Raw genomic sequence first — 16,547 nt, 5'->3', positions numbered from 1 at the left:
GCAGTACAGGTATGCTGTGCTGTGTGTAGTACAGGTATGCTGTGCTGTGTGGCGTATGTAGTACAGGTATGCTGTCCTGTGTGGTGTGTGTAGTACAGGTATGCTGTGCTGTGTGGCATATGTAGTACAGGTATTCTGTCCTGTGTGGTGTGTGTAGTACAGGTATGCTGTGCTGTGTGGTGTATATAGTACTGGTATGCTGTGCTGTGTGTTGTCTGAAGTACAGGTATGGCATAGTCAGTGTATGTAGTACAGGCATGCTGTGCTGTGTGGCGTATGTAGTACAGGTATGCTGTGCTGTGTGTAGTACAGGTATGCTGTCCTGTGTGGTGTGTGTAGTACAGGTATGCTGTGCTGTGTGGCGTATGTAGTACAGGTATGCTGTGCTGTGTGGTGTATGTGGTACAGGTATGCTGTGCTGTGCTGTGTGTTGTCTGTAGTACAGGTATGGCATAGTAAGTGTATATAGTACAGGTATGCTGTGCTGTGTGGCGTATGTAGTACAGGTATGCTGTGCTGTGTGTAGTACAGGTATGCTGTGCTGTGTGTTGTCTGTAGTACAGGTATGCTGTGCTGTGTGGTGTATGTAGTACAGGTATGGCATAGTCAGTGTATTTAGTACAGGTATGCTGTGCGGTGTGTTGTCTGTAGTACAGGTGTGCAGTGTATGTAGAATTGGTATGTTGTGCTGTGTGATGAATGTAGTACAGGTTATACAGCGTGGTGCAGATAGTACAGGTATAGCATAGTCAGTGTATGTAGTATTGGTATGTTGTGCTGTGTGGTGTGTGTAGTACAGGCATGCTGTCCTGTGTGGTCTATGTAGTACAGGTATACTGTGCGGTGTGTTGTCTGTAGTACAGGTGTACAGTGTATGTAGTATTGGTATGTTGTGCTGTGTGCTGCATGTAGTACAGGTTATACAGCGTGGTGCAGATAGTACAGGTATGGCATAGTCAGTGTATGTAGTATAGGTATGTTGTGCTGTGTGCTGCATGTAGTACAGGTTATACAGCATGGTGCAGATAGTACAGGTATGGCATAGTCAGTGTATGTAGTACAGGTATACTGTGCGGTGTGTTGTCTGTAGTACAGGTGTGCAGTAGTGTATGTAGTATTGGTATATTGTGCTGTGTGCTGCATGTAGTACAGGTTATACAGTGTGGTGCAGATAGTACAGGTATGGCATAGTCAGTGTATGTAGTATAGGTATGTTGTGCTGTGTGATGAATGTAGTACAGGCATACTGTGTTATCAGGTGTCTGTAGCACCTCTGTACGATGTGTACTTTCTATTGGGCCTTCCCATGTTTGGCAGTGAATGGCACTCACCTGGTGTTGTGGTATTGCACACCGGTGTTTGTGGAGGTCTTGCTATTTATTGCAGTATTGATGGCAGTAAAGGGGGGGGTGGCCTTGCTGTGAGATGATGTTTGTGATGTATATCCTAATGCAGGGAGGAGGTGCTAGCAGCTTATGGAATTCTGTGACCTTGTTTAGCTGATAAGCCCCCTCAGGTGTGCATAATGTGCATGTCAGCGAGGTACAAACACTCCCTGTGTCATATTGCATTGGTGTGTGTGTATACAGTGTGTGTGAGCAGTGTGTGTGTGTGAGCAGTGTGTGTGTGCATACAGTGTGTGTGCATACAGTGTGTGTGTGCATACAGTGTGTGTGTATACAGTGTGTGTGTGTGTGTGTGTGTGTGTGTGTGTGTGTGTGTCTGTGTCTGTGTGTGGGTGTGTACAGTGTGTGTGTACAGTGTGTGTACAGTGTGTGTGTGTGTGTGTGTGTGTGTGTGTGTACAGTGTGTGTGTGTGTACACAATGTGTGTGTGTGTGTGTGTGTGTGTACACAATGTGTGTGTGTGTACACAATGTGTGTGTGTGTGTGTGTGGGTGTGTACAGTGGGTGTGTACAGTGTGTGTGTGTACAGTGTGTGTGTGTACAGTGTGTGTGTGTGTGTACAGTGTGTGTGTGTGTGTACAGTGTGTGTGTATACAGTGTGTGTGTGGGTGTGTGTCTACAGTGTGTGTGTGTACAGTGTGTGTGTACAGTGTGTGTGTGTGTGTGTGTGTGTGTGTGTGTGTGTGTGTGTGTGTGTGTGTGTGTCTGTGTGTGGGTGTGTACAGTGTGTGTGTACAGTGTGTGTACAGTGTGTGTGTGTGTGTGTGTGTACAGTGTGTGTGTGTGTACACAATGTGTGTGTGTGTGTGTGTGTGTGTGTACACAATGTGTGTGTGTGTACACAATGTGTGTGTGTGTGTGTGTGGGTGTGTACAGTGGGTGTGTACAGTGGGTGTGTGTACAGTGTGTGTGTGTACAGTGTGTGTGTGTGTGTACAGTGTGTGTGTGTACAGTGTGTGTGTATACAGTGTGTATGTGGGTGTGTGTCTACAGTGTGTGTGTGTACAGTGTGTGTGTACAGTGTGTGTGTGTGTGTGTGTGTGTGTGTGTGTGTGTGTGTGTGTGTACAGTGTGTGTGTGTACAGTGTGTGTGGGTGTACAGTGTGTGTGTGTACAGTGTGTGTGTGTGTGTGTGTGTGTGTGTGTGTGTGTGTGTGTGTGTACAGTGTGTGTGTGTGTGTGTACTGTGTGTGTGTGTGTGTGTGTGTGTGTGTGTGTGTGTGTGTGTGTACAGCACTGCAAATGTGACATTGTGATACACTGTAAAGCAGTCAGTGTACAGCTTCAATAATAGTGTAAATTTACTGTCCCAGCACAATAACTCAACACACGGCCATTAATGTCTAACCTGTTGGAAACAAAGTCAGAATCAGAATTATTTATTTCACCAAACATGACTAATCCATGCCCGGATTTGGTTTTGGCACAATACATATAGCTCAAGAAGGAGACATGCAGTAGATAGCAGCAAGCGACAGGAGCATCAGTTACATTATACATCACAGTCCCAAATATGACATTGAGATGTCCAACAAATGAGTCCTGTGGGCCGGTTGACTGGTTGGCCGTGTCACAGTGTGGGTTGCGCTGATGGGTGTAGCTCGACAGTTTTTGCAGTGTTGAACACTAGCCTGTTCTCCTTGTACCAGTTGCACATTCTCTCCACCTGCTGACAGTAATCCTGGACATTGTCCTTGGTGACAAGGCCTACGATAGTGGTGTCATCAGCGAATATGATGACCTTGACAGAGTCTGCCTTGGATCTGCAGTAATTTATGTAAGGGAGAACAGCAGTGGAGACAGGACGCAGCCTTGAGGAGCACCTGCAAGGGCAGATGGTATTAAAAGCCGAGCCGAAGTCCAGGAGCAGTATTCTGGCGTACGCATCTGGCCTGCAGGAGTGCATACACTGGCCTGCAGGTACCCATACACTGAGTCGATTTTCAACCGATCGATCGCAAATCGATTGACCAATCGATTTTGATCGATTTCAATCAGTCTGACATGCTGGAAAATCTAGGTCGATCTGTTAAGATTGGTTTATCATCATCATATCCATCAGATAGATTTTCAATAGATTTCATACTGCAATCTATTGGAAATCTGTTCCTAGTAAAAAAAAGTTCCTAAACACATCAGATAGATTAGAGATCTATCTGATGATCTATCTGCTGCTAATCTAACGAGTGTATGGCCTAAAGAATGTCAAACATGTGCCAAGATTTTGTGTGTCCACCATTGTTTTCCAGCAGTGCCTTATCTCTCTTGGGCATGGAGGTCACTAGACAATGGGGCTGTGGAGTCAGTTAGGACTCCAACTCCTTGACTACGACTCCACGGCCCCGGCAGGGCTATGGAGTCTGTACAAAAATCAGTTTATGAAACCTCAGATTCAGACTCCAAATACCAAAAATTGCTCAGATTCCAACTCCACAGCCCTGCTACACAGTGGCAGCTCCGGGTTCAGATTTTTTTTTTTGGGTGGGGGCACAATGGTAGGTCCACAGGGTCGGCCCTAGACTTTTTGCCGCCTGAGGCAAATTTAGAAAAAATTGCCGCCCCCCTCCCCCGGGGCCGCCGAGCCGGAGGGGTAGCGGGCAGGACGGGGGTATTGGGCCTAGCGGTGGGGAGGGGGGGTCGGACCCCCCCCCTCCCTCGCCTGGGTCCCCCGATCTGCGCTCCCCTCCAGCTGTAAATTGTTTGGAAGCAGCCGATAGTAAGAGACACGGGCGGGGAGGACTCACCTCTTCCGCGTTCCAGCGGAGGGGAGTGCAGATCGGAGGACCCAGGCGAGGGAGGGCAGGGTCCTCCCCACCGCTAGGCCCAATACCCCCGTCCTGCCCGCTACCCCTCCGGCTCGGCGGCCGGCCCCCCGCACCCACGGACGGGCGGGTGCCGCCCCTAGAAGTTTGCCGCCTGAGGCAAAAGTTTCACCCTGCCTCATGAGCGGGCCGGCCCTGTAGGTCCCATTGTGGCTCGTGACAGAATATTCTGTACTCAATAATATATTATAGTGTGCCAAGTGTATTCAACAGATATTACATGCGTTCCAATTAAACTTCTTTTTACTTTTAGGCTGGTTTTACATTAGAGAGACTCTGTAGTAAAAAAAAATGGACCCCACAGTTTGCAGTGTGAAACGAGCCTCATCTTCTCGCTATTCCGCGGCGCAGCAGTGCATTATCGTGGACAAAACGCAGCTCTGACCTATTCCCTGTAGTGAATGAGATCAGCAGCACAACCAGGGCTGTGGAATCGAGGAATCAGAGTTAGGCCCAGTGCACACCAAAACCGCTAGCAGATCCGCAATACGCTAGCGGTTTTGGAAGCAGATTTCAGAGCGATTCTAAGTATGTTTAGAGAGGTTTTCTAAACATACCTAGCGGTTTTGGGTGCGTTTTTATGTAGCAGATTACACATATTGTTACAGTAAAAGCGGTTACTGAACAGCTACTGTAACAAAAATGCCTGGCAAACCGCTCTGAAGTAGCGTTTTTCAGAGCGGTTTGCGTTTTTCCTATACTTTACATTGAGGACGAAACGCTTCCGAAAACCGCAAACGCGCAGCAGGAGGCGCGTTTGCGGCTTGGCAAAAAACGCAAACCGCCGGTGTGCACCATCCCATTGCAATACATTAGCCAAGCGTTTTTAGAGGCGGATGCGGCCGGCGGATCGCTCCAAAAACCGCTCGGTGTGCACTGGGCCTTAGACCAATTTTGGGTACCTGGAGTCAGAGTCGGGGAAAAATGCACCGACTCCTAATTTTAATCTGTTATTAAAAGAGAAATGATGATAAAATGTTATATTTCTCAGATAAAAGTCATCATAAACAAATTGTATATACAGTAACAGCAGAGTTTAGTCCACTAACATGAAAGACAAGTCATATAAAAAAACTGCTGCTATCACAAAGTGCTGCAATAATAATAATAATTTTCAATTATGATTGGCCAATCACTGACACATTTTACCACCTCTATACAGTATGAGAGCTCACCTACATAATCTGATTGTAGCATTTAAAATAAAATTGGCCAATCAAAATTGAAGGTATGTACTAGGCTTTAACCATTTATGCCTCCAGGACGTAGTACCTACGTCCAGGAGGCCACGTTCGCGTCCGCGCGCTCCCGCGGCCGATCGCGCGCGTGCACGCGCACTCCCGGCCACGGATTCGGTAGCCCAGGAATCAATGTATCGGGCTATGGTGCCCGATCACTGATTCCTCTCCCCCGCTGAAAAAGTGACAGCTTCTCTCGGAAGCTACGCTTTTTCTGAAGCTGTGTCCCTCTAAGCGTACATTAGAGTGACGTCATGTAAACAAACTCAAGATTGCCATTTTGTGGCCAAAAAGTAAAACTACAAGTAAAAGTAAAAAAACATTACAATACACAAATAGTTCCCCCAATAAAACACTATTTATATCCCACCCTCCCAAAAATGCCCACATAAAATGTTTAATAAAAAAAACAAAAAACATTACTATAAAAAAAAAAACACATAAATATTTACCTAAGGGTCTAAACTTTTTAAATATCTATGTAAAGATGAAATATTTCTCTCTATTTTTTTTTTATAAGCTTGTAAACAGTGATGGATGCAAAACGGAAAAAATGCTCTTTTATTTCCAAATAAAATATTGTCGCGATACATTGTGATAGGGACATAATTTTAACGGTGAAATAACCGTGACAAATGGGCAAATACAATACGTGGGTTTTAATTATGGAGGCATGTTTTATTTTAAAACTATAATGGCCGAAAACTGACAAATAATGAATTTTTTCATTTTTTTTCTTATTCTTCCTGTTAAAATGCATTTACAGTAAAGTGGCTCTTAGCAAAATGTACCCCCCAAAGAAAGCCTAATTGTTGACGGAAAAAACAAGATATAGATCAGTTCATTGTGATAAGTAGTGATAAAGTTATAGGCTAATGAATGGGAGGTGAACATTGTTTGGATGCATAAAGTGAAAACGACTGAAGGCTGAACTGGTTAAGGTTATAAATGACAATGACACAGCAGAGGTTATGGCCAGCTCTTCGTATAGTAGACACACAAGTTGTGGTTGGAGGTGGCCTTTAGCAATGAATAAACAGACACCTATAACATAATTATCAGCCAGAGAAAGCAGCATGTGCTGTAGCTGCTGACGTATATGTTTGTCACTCTTATTTATATGGGTCATAAATAACGCACTCTATTTTTGGGGTCTTATCAGAGGCTCAAGGCTGCAGAGCCGTGTGCAGAGAGTACAGGATGGGTGCAGAGAAGAGCAATGTTCTGCAGAGGGAGGAGCAATGATCTGCAGAGGGAGGAGCATTGATCTGAAGACTGCACTACATAACCATAAGTTATGTACTCGCCTCACTGATAATAATAATGGGATTCACCCATAGGGGGGTGATCTACCAAGGCTGGAGAATATAAGTAAACCAGACCAGCAGTCCTGGCCTGTGTTTATTACAGTTTCTATTATTACACAGTAATGGCTGGTACACACGCTCCTGCTAACGTTATCCTATGTGTGTGTGCACACTGGTGCCATGTGATTTTGTAAAAATCTCCCACAGCATTGCATTAGCAAGAGCTTTTAACATCTCTAGTGTTTAAAGGTAGAGTGACCAGATTTTTGTGGGTCCAACCTGGGACGGGGCCGGGGGGCAAAAAGCGGGGGGACTGAGGAGCGCGCAGTGACGAAGACTGGGGGTGGGGGGTTGCGGCGCACAGCGGACCGCGGCGAAAAGTGGGCGTGGTCATGACATTGTATGGGCGGAGCTAACGGAATGATGTAACAGCGAGGCATAAGAAAGCAGTGTTTACGCCATGATGTGGACAGACGAGACTTTGCATCATGGGTGTGCAGAAACTGTGTGATTCTAATAGTATACCGTAACCACAAAGCAGCAAACATAGCCATCTATGACCATTAAATAATAAATGCAGTAACAGTTACCCCGGACACCAGAAAATAAACGCAATGGGCAACATGTCAGCACAAAATAAACGCAATGCGGGCAACATGTCTGTACAAAATAAACGCAATGCGGGCAACATGTCAGTATAAAATAAACGCAATGCGGGCAACATGTCAGTATAAAATAAACGCAATGGGGGCAAACATGTCAGTACAAAATAAACGCAATGCGGGCAAACATGTCAGTATAAAATAAACGCAATGCGGGCAACATGTCAGTATAAAATAAACGCAATGGGGGCAAACATGTCAGTACAAAATAAACGCAATGCGGGCAACATGTCGGTATAAAATAAACGCAATGCGGGGAAACATGTCAGTATAAAATAAACGCAATGCGGACAAACATGTCAGTACAAAATAAACGCAATGCGGGCAAACATTTCACCAGAAAATAAACGCAATGCGGGCAAACATTTCACCAGACAATAAACGCAATGCGGGCAAATATTTCACCAGAAAATAAACGCAATGCGGGCAAACATTTCACCAGAAAATTAATGCAATGCGGGCAAACATTTCACCAGAAAATGAACGCAATGCGGGCAAACATTTCACCTGGAAAAGAAACGCAATGCGGGCAATCATTTCACCTGGAAAAGAAACGAAAATGCGGGCAAACATTTCACCTGGAAAAGAAACGCAATGCGTGCAAACATTTCACCTGGAAAAGAAAGCATTTACTCACCTGGCAGAAGTCTCCGGCCTCTGGCGCGCTGCTCCCGGGACCATCTTGCTGCTGATCTTCTCTCCCGCACTGACAGGGCTACGGCAAGATGGCGCCCAAAGCCCTGTACAGGAGACACAAATAGTCTCCAGTACAGGGCTCCGGCAGCCATCTTGCCGCAGCCCTGCTAGCCTGCCGGTGTCGGAACAGACACCGGAAGAAGGAGGCTGGAGCGGGGCTGCGGGCAATGAACTGGCACGGCGTCTATAGACGCCACTGCCAGTTCATGAGTATAGAGTGACCAGAGCCCCGAGGCCGGGACGTCCCGCTGCTGAAAGCGTGACGTTTCCCGGGACCTAATTAAGCCTGGGACAGCGGACCCCGAATCTGGGACGCATCCCGGGCAATCCGGGACGTCTGGTCACTCTATTAAAGGGGAACTGAAGTAAGAGGTATACAGAGGCTGCCATATTTATTTCCTTTTAATCAATACCAGTTGCCTGGCAGCCCTGCTGGTCTATTTCTCTGCAGTAGTATCTGAATAACACCAGAAACAAACATGCAGCTAGTCTTGTCAGATCTGACTTTAAAGTCTAAAACACCTGATCTGCTGCATGCTTGTTCAGGGGCTATGGCTAATAGTATTAGAGGCAGAGGATCAGCAGGGCTGCCAGGCAACTGGTACTGCTTAAAAGGAAATAAACATGGCAGCCTCCATATACCTCTCTCTTCAGTTCACCTTTAAAAAGCTCTTGTGGTGTGCATCATCCCTGAGGCTTTGTTCACATCTAAAATCGCAACAGCTGAGACAAGCGTTTTGCGTTTTTTTTATTTATTTATTTTTAGCTATTTATTTATTTTTAGCTCTCCCGGCGCTTATCTGCGCGCTACGTTTTTTTTTTTTAAACAGATCTCTGCAACTCGACACAGCACTGCAGCATAATGTAGTTCTTGACCTGCGTCGGGGATGCAGCGAAGACATTACTTCCGTCGTGTCGTAGTATGAAAGTCTCCATAGATCCATAGACTTTCATTGCACGGCGGTGGGGTGCGGTAAAAATACTGCACCGCCCCGGTGTGAAAGGGCCCTGAGAATTTAAACTTTCATATCATAATCAGAATATAGCAAAGACTGTTCAAAGGTTAGTGAATTAGGCAAGGAGCATATAAAATGCATTGCAATCAGGAATGCATAAATCGTGCTGGAAAACGCACAAAGTTGTTGGGTTTAAAATTGAGGAAAAAAACAGAACCCAAAATAAAATTCAGGAAAAAACAAATGCGAACCATATACTATTCGAAGCGGATTACAGTATTTAAACCAATGGTCAGGGTGGTGGTGTGCGTTTTGCTGCATGAATTCAATAAATGTGCCCCCTGCCTAATTGCGGTCACATGCAGCTCCAATAGTAAGAACTTTCTGCAATACCACACCCACAGTGGCTAATTCACTGACTGACTCTGTAACAAAATTTTCGGCCTTATTTCTTCTATCCTATAAGTTCCTATACCTGTTCTAATGTGGTCTGGATTACTGCAGCCTTTTCTAGTTGCACTGTCTCTGTAATATATCTTACCTTTTTCTCCTTGTCAAGCTTTGTCGACCCAGGGAGGAATGGGTTGCCTCTATTGTAATGAATAAAATGTATGCACGCCCCCCCCCCCCCCCCTGCAGGCTCTGTGTGCTTTGTTTACTCCTCACAGACAGCTTCTCAGTTTCAGCTTGTCTGTGATGCAGTTTGTGAGGCTGAGGGGGCAGGGTGCTGCCTGTCACATGCTGAGAAGCTGTGAGAATACCAGACTGGAGTGCAGACACGGTATATATATATATATATATATATATATGTGTGTATATATATATATATATATATATATATATATATATATATATATATATATATATATATATATATACACACACAAACTGCCACAAACAGGAGTCAATGTTATTGTTATTCCACGTGAAAGACCAACACAAAGCGGTGTACACATGAGAAGTGGAACGAAAATCATACATGATTTAAAACATTTTTTTTATAAATTAATAACTGCAAAGTGAGGTGTGCGTAAGTATTCAGCCCCCTTTGGTCTGAGTTCAGTCAGTTGCCCAGAGACATTGCCTGATGAGTGCTAATGACGAAATAGGGTGCACCTGTGTGTAATCTAATGTCAGTACAAATACAGCTGCTCTGTGACGGCTTTAGAGGTTGTCTAAGAGAATCTTGGGAGCAACAACACCATGAAGTCCAAAGAACACACCAGACAGGTCAGGGATAAAGTTATTGAGAAATTTAAAGCAGGCTTAGGCTACAAAAAGATTTCCAAAGCCTTGAACATCCCACGGAGCACTGTTCAAGCGATCATTCAGAAATGGAAGGAGTATGGCACAACTGTAAACCTACCAAGACAAGGCCATCCACCTAAACTCACAGGCCGAACAAGGAGAGCGCTGATCAGAAATGCAGTCAAGGGGCCCATGGTGACCCTGGATGAGCTGCAGAGATCTACAGCTCAGGTGGGGATATCTGCCCATAGGACAACTATTAGTCGTGCACTTATACAGAGGGGTCACTTATACCCTTGGGGGGCCGGCCAACGGCGGCAGGACGATTTCTAATAGATTTTCATGCTGAAATCTATTGGAAATCGCTGTGCAGTGTGTGGTCAGGCAATCGATCCCTCTCTGATCAGATTCAGCGAGAGAGAGGGATCTATCTGATGGTTGATCTGGTGGTCATCATCTAATGCTTGGAATACACATTGGCCTCAATTCACTAAGTTTTATCAAACACATAGGCTATCATTCATAAACCTGTTGTCAGTAAAGAGAATCTGTGCGGGAAAACACAGCTGTCTGTGTTTTAGACTTCTAGCTGCTCATTCATAAAAATGTATCCAGTTGCGATAGCAGTGCGGAGATTCCCCGAACTAGGCTGGCGGTAGGCTGGCGGAGACACGGAAGCTGCCGAGTTGATACATTTCTCCGTGTTCCGCTCTACTGCAGCTGCCTGGGAGGTCTGTATCTCCATTCACTTTACATTGTTATCGCCACATCAGAGGGAGCGGTATTTCCCGACCTCACACCGCTTGCGGTAATCTTTATGAATTGACAGTTTGTTACATTTGTTACGCACAAGGCGGTGATTTATCGCTCTGCTCGGTAGTGTCAGCTTTTCATGCGGAAAAAACCTTTATGAATGCAACAGTTGCTAAGTGTTCGGTAAAGTCAGCTGTTTTAAGGTTTTCCGCATGCGAAAATGCTTTATGAATGATAGCCCTAATCGAACGTTTGATAATTTACCTAATAAGTAAAATCTAATTCACTAAGGTGTTATAGATTTATCAAATGTTTTATCGTTCAATAAATCTATAACACCTTAGTGAATTCAAAATTAGGTTTTACTCATGAGGTTAATTATCAAACGTTCGATAAAGATAGATAGAGGCTCGATAGATAATTTCCGACAGGTCTGATCTGACTTTCAATCGTTTTTCTGATCGATGTGTATAGAAGTGATCGATCAGAAATTATTGAGCCATCTATCTGCTGAAAGTATTAATTGTGTATTCCCAGCATAACGTATGGCTGCTTAACAACCATACCATGGTCTGATATGACACAGGAGAGGTTGACCACATTGCTACATAACAGCTGAAAAACAAAACATCCCAGGTTTGTGGGTTCACACAGGCTCTCCTTCCTTAGTATATCAGCTGCAATGTGAGGAGATATGGCAGCAGAATATTATGAACTCCCATGTTACATCATTCCCAACATTGGTGGTCATGCTGTATTACATAATAGCACTGGCCCAGCTGTTGTGACAGGATTGCTTCTCTTGCTCTGCCCCTCTGGGAATAAATATAAGAGGCAACACAACAGGGAGGGGACATCAGGCTTAGACTGAGAACAGTAAGTCCTACAGGCTGAAGTTGTGTCTTACAGGATCCTCTCTGTGCCCTTCCACACTGATCTGTGTCTGTTCCTCTAACAGGTGACTACCCTCATCATGCTGCGTGTGCTCCTTCTCCTCGGTGCCCTCTGTGCAGTCAGCTACGGTGAGTACCCACCTACCTGTGTCTACCAGTCCTCATCCATGGTAAGTCCCTACCTATCCTCACCTACCCATGGTGAGTACCTACCAGTGCCTACCTATTCTCACTCATGGTTAGTCCCTACCTATCCTCACCTACCCATGCTATATACCTTCCAGTGCTTACCCTTTCTCACTCATGGTTAGTCCCTACCTATCCTCACCTACCCATGGTGAATACCTACCAGTGCCTACCTATTCTCACTCATGGTTAGTGCCAGGGCTCGCTACATGATAGCCGCTGTGCAGCGGCATCCCCCCACCCACTCCGATCGCCTTCGGCGATCAGAGTAAGCAGGAAATCCCGTTCAGAACGGGATTTCCTGCTGGGCTTCCCCGGTCGCCATGGCGACCGGGTGGGATGACGTCGCCGACGTCATGGACGTCGTGATGTCAGAGGGAGTCCCGATCCACCCCTCAGCGCTGCCTGGCACTTATTGGCCAGGCTGCGCAAGGGGTCGGGGAGGGGGGGGGGCTGCGCGGCATGGCGGGTAGCGACGAGTGGCGGCGATCGGAAGTTACACGCAGCTAGCAAAGTGCTAGCTGCGTGTAACAAAAAAAAAATTATGCAAATCGGCCCACCAGGGCCTGAGAACTCCTCCTGCTCAGCTCGGGATTATCGCCCAGGAGGTTAAAAAAAATGAGTTTTAGTCACCTGGGGCTTCCCTCAGCCCCCTGCAGCTGATCGGTGCCCTCGCCTTGTCTCTCCGATCCTCCTGTCCCCGCCGGCGGCTACTTCTGTTTTCGCCGTCAGGACCCGACAGGCTGGGAACACGAGTGATTCTTCGCGTTCCCAGCCACAATATCGCCCCCTATACTGCTATTGTGGCAAGGAAGGCCGCAATAGCAGCATAGGGGAGATATTGTGGCTGGGAACGCCAAGAATCACTCGCGTTCCCAGGCTGACGGCCGGTGACGGCGAAACCGGAAGTAGCCGCTGGCGGGGATAGGAGGATCAGAGAGACACGGAGAGGGCACCGATCAGCTGCAGGGGGCTGAGCGAAGCCCCAGGTGAGTAAAACTCACTTTTTTTAGACTTAAAGAGAACCAGAGATGAAGCACCCTCTTGTATTTTACGTTATAAATCAGTGGGAACATGACAGTAAACACCTAATCTGCTCTTTGTTTCATTGTTCTCTGTTTAATCTGACTGTTATCTCTTCTGATAAGAATCCCTGACTGAGCACTCAGTCTAGCTTTGCTATGGAAAGATTATAGCTGAGTCTGTCTTCTCTGGTGTCTTTTCAAGCCCAAGCCTGCCCCCTTGTGGCTCTGCTATAATGACTCAGCTATAATTATTCCCTGCAAAGCCAGAGTCAATGCTCAGTCCGGGATTCTTATCACAGGTGATCAGACACTTTTAGCAGTGAGGATGAAACAGAGAGCATGGTAAGTGTTTTCTCTAATATACTTACTGATATATATGGTAAAATACACAAGGTTGCTTCGTCTCTGGTTCCCTTTAAACCTCCTGGCGGTCTATAAAAAACCGCCAGGGGGCAGCGCAGCCTTTTTTTTTTTCTTTTTTAAACTCATGTAGAGCCAAATTAATCCATGCCATGCACTGATGAGGATCAAACAATCCCAAACAGCCTGTATGCACGTTGGATTATTATGGCTCTGTACATATTAACAAGCTGACACATCATTGCATTCCAGCGGTTCTGGAGGTGTGTTTAGCTTCTAAGGGTACAATGGTTAATTTGCATATATTCAGCAGTGGTGCCTGGGAGACATCTCGAGCTCACTCCAACCTGAATTATCGCAAATTCTTTCTGTTTTAGGAAAGCAAACTTTTGTTTTTCTTAAAATCATGTAGCGAGCCTAGGGCTTGCTACATGATAGCCGCGGTGCAGCGGCATCCCCCTACCCTCTTCGATCGCCTATGGGGATCGGCGATCAGGAAATCCCTTTCAAAGAACGGGATTTCCTGGAGGGCTTCCCCCGTCGCTGTCACCGACGTCGTGACGTCTAAGGGAGTCCCGATCCACCCCTTAGCGCTGCCTGGCGCTATTAGGCCAGGCAGCGCACGGGGTCTTGGGGGGGGGGCTCTGCGGGGCGGCGGATTACGCAAATCAGCCCAGCAGGGCCTGAGAAAACCTCCTGCGCGGCTTACCGCCAGGAAGGTTAAGGTTCACTTTAATGTAATTCAAACCCAAGTTTGAACCCATGGAGCTCGTTCTTCTATTATGAGTACCTACCTGTGACTACCTATTCTCACCTTCCTATTGTGAGTACAAATTAGTGACTACCTATTCTGAGCCGTGATAAATGTCTACCTGTTCTACCCTATGGATGGTATATAACTGTGCTTTACTACCTATGCTCCTCATTGGTGGTGTGTACCTACCTTTCCTAATCCAAGGTGAGTGACTTCCCGTGCTTGCCTATCCTCACCAATGGTGACTCCCTACCCATAGTGGGTCTCTACCTGTGTCATTGTATCACACCTACCCATGGTGAATGCCTACAATGAAAATCTACCTGTGTCTACCCTCTTCACCTTTGTAAGTACCAATTAGTGCCATTCTATTCTGACCCATATCGAGTACCTACCTGTTCCTCACCATAGTAACTAGGTGACTGTGCCTTCCTACCCTCTTTAATGGCGAGTACCTACTTATTCTCACCCATGGTGACTTTCTGCATACTTACCCGCACCCATGGCAAGTAGCTGCCTGTACTTTGCTCTCCTCTCAAATGGTTTGCCCCAAACTATCCTCACCTACTGATGCCCAGCCCCCTCATGTGTCTACAGATTGCACCTTCCCATGGTGAATGCCTACTTATCCTTACCTACCAATGATGAGTACCTACCCGAATCCTCATCTACTCAATGTAAGTTCTGACTGGTGCAAACCTATTCTGACCCAGTTGTCCCCCTACCCCCACATATCCTACAAGGACCACTTTGTTTCTTCTTCTCCCAAACTAGGTTACCTCAGTACTTCCTTACATTTACTAAATCCTATATTAGCTTGGCTACACCAGGAGGAAGGGGAAGGACTGGGTGCTGGCTATACCCGGAGGAAGGGGAGGAGCTGGTAGCCTGCTATACCTGTAGGAAGGGGGCATACTGGGCATTGGTTATACCTGGAGGAAGGGGACAGGCTGGGTGCTGGTTGTACCTGGAGGAAGGGGACAGGCTGGGTGCCTGTTATACTTGAAGTAAGGGGCCAGGCTGGGTGCCAGTTATACCTGGAAGGGGCAAGGCTGGGTAACGGTTATACCTGGACAAAGGAGACAGGCTGGGTGCCGGTTAATCCTGGAAGGGGCAAGGCTGGGTGCCAGTCATACCTGGAGGAAGGGAACAGACTGGGTTCCGGTTATATTTGGAGGAAAGGGACAGGCTGGGTTCCGGTTATACCTGGAGAAAGGGGACAGGCTGGGTGCCGGTTATACCTGAAGGAAGGGGCTAGGCTGGGTGCCGGTTATACTTGGGGGAATAGGAGGGGCTGGGTGCCGGCTATACCTAGAGGAAGGGAATGGGATGGGTGCCGTTTATACCTTGAGGAAGGGGACGGGCAGGGTGACGGTTATACCTGGAGGAAGGGGATGGGCTGGGTGCCAGTTATACCTGGAGGAAGGGGATGGGCTGGGTGCCAGTTATACCTGGAGAAAGTACAAAGTTCCAGGTCAGCACACCATATCAAAGTCAAGAAATTAGCAATTTATTGCTTCATGAGCACATATAAATGACAATTGTTTTGGGGGCCACAGCGGGTCCCCTTCTTCAGTTAGTGCAAACAAACGTTTGTTTGCACTATCTGAAGAAGGGGACCCGCTGTGGCCCTGAAACAATTGTCATTTATATGTGCTCAAGAAGCAATAAATTGCTAATTTCTTGACTTTGATATGGTGTGCTGACCTGGAACTTTGTACTTGTGGATTTACATTGGATGCGGTGGCTCAGCATCCACAGGTTGCAGCACCCACACCTATGGGCAAGGTGTGCCATCTCCACAACTGGATCGCTATACCTGGAGAAAGGGGACAGGCTGGGTGTCGATTATATGTGGAGGAAGGAAACGGGCTGGGTGCCAGTTATACCTGGAGGAAGGGGACAGGCTGGGTGCCAGTTATACCTGGAGGAAGGAAACAGGCTGGGTGCCAGTTATACCTGGAGGAAGGGGACGGGCTGGGTGCTGGTTACCTGGAGGAAGGGGACAGGCTGGGTGCTGGTTACCTGGAGGAAGGGGACAGGCTGGGTGCCAGTTATACCTAGGAAGGAGACGGGTTGGGTGACTGTTATACCTGGAGGAAAGGGATGGTCTGGGTGCTGGCTATACCTGGAGGAAGGGGACAGGCAGTGTGGCGGTTATACGTGGAGGAAGGGAATGGGTGCCAGATATACCTGGATAAAGGGGGAGGGCTGAGTGCCAGTTATACCTGGAGGAATGGG

General features: G+C 46.8%; 2 protein-coding genes across 3 annotated transcripts in view; one reads left to right on the top strand and one right to left on the bottom strand.

The window, feature by feature from the left end:
• Positions 1 to 16,547, bottom strand: part of QPCTL (glutaminyl-peptide cyclotransferase like) — a 62,878-nt gene that overhangs the window by 9,156 nt on the left and 37,175 nt on the right. The gene's annotated exons all lie outside the window — the stretch shown is intronic.
• Positions 1 to 16,547, top strand: part of LOC137528675 (peptidoglycan-recognition protein SC2-like) — a 54,232-nt gene that overhangs the window by 29,070 nt on the left and 8,615 nt on the right. Inside the window, exons 1-2 of one of the 2 annotated variants that reach the window (XM_068250132.1) lie at positions 11,931 to 11,964; positions 12,047 to 12,110. In XM_068250132.1, coding sequence (XP_068106233.1) covers positions 12,062 to 12,110 — 49 coding nt within the window. In that variant the 5' untranslated portion in view covers positions 11,931 to 11,964; positions 12,047 to 12,061. Of the gene's footprint in view, positions 1 to 11,930; positions 11,965 to 12,046; positions 12,111 to 16,547 lie in introns of those variants that run through there. The other variant, XM_068250131.1, reaches the window with a different exon arrangement.

This window comes from Hyperolius riggenbachi, chromosome 8 (genome assembly GCF_040937935.1).
Source record: "Hyperolius riggenbachi isolate aHypRig1 chromosome 8, aHypRig1.pri, whole genome shotgun sequence".
In the NCBI taxonomy this organism is placed as follows: domain Eukaryota; kingdom Metazoa; phylum Chordata; class Amphibia; order Anura; family Hyperoliidae; genus Hyperolius; species Hyperolius riggenbachi.
Note: the sequence above shows the minus strand (reverse complement) of the source record. Positions and strands in the feature narration are given on the sequence as shown.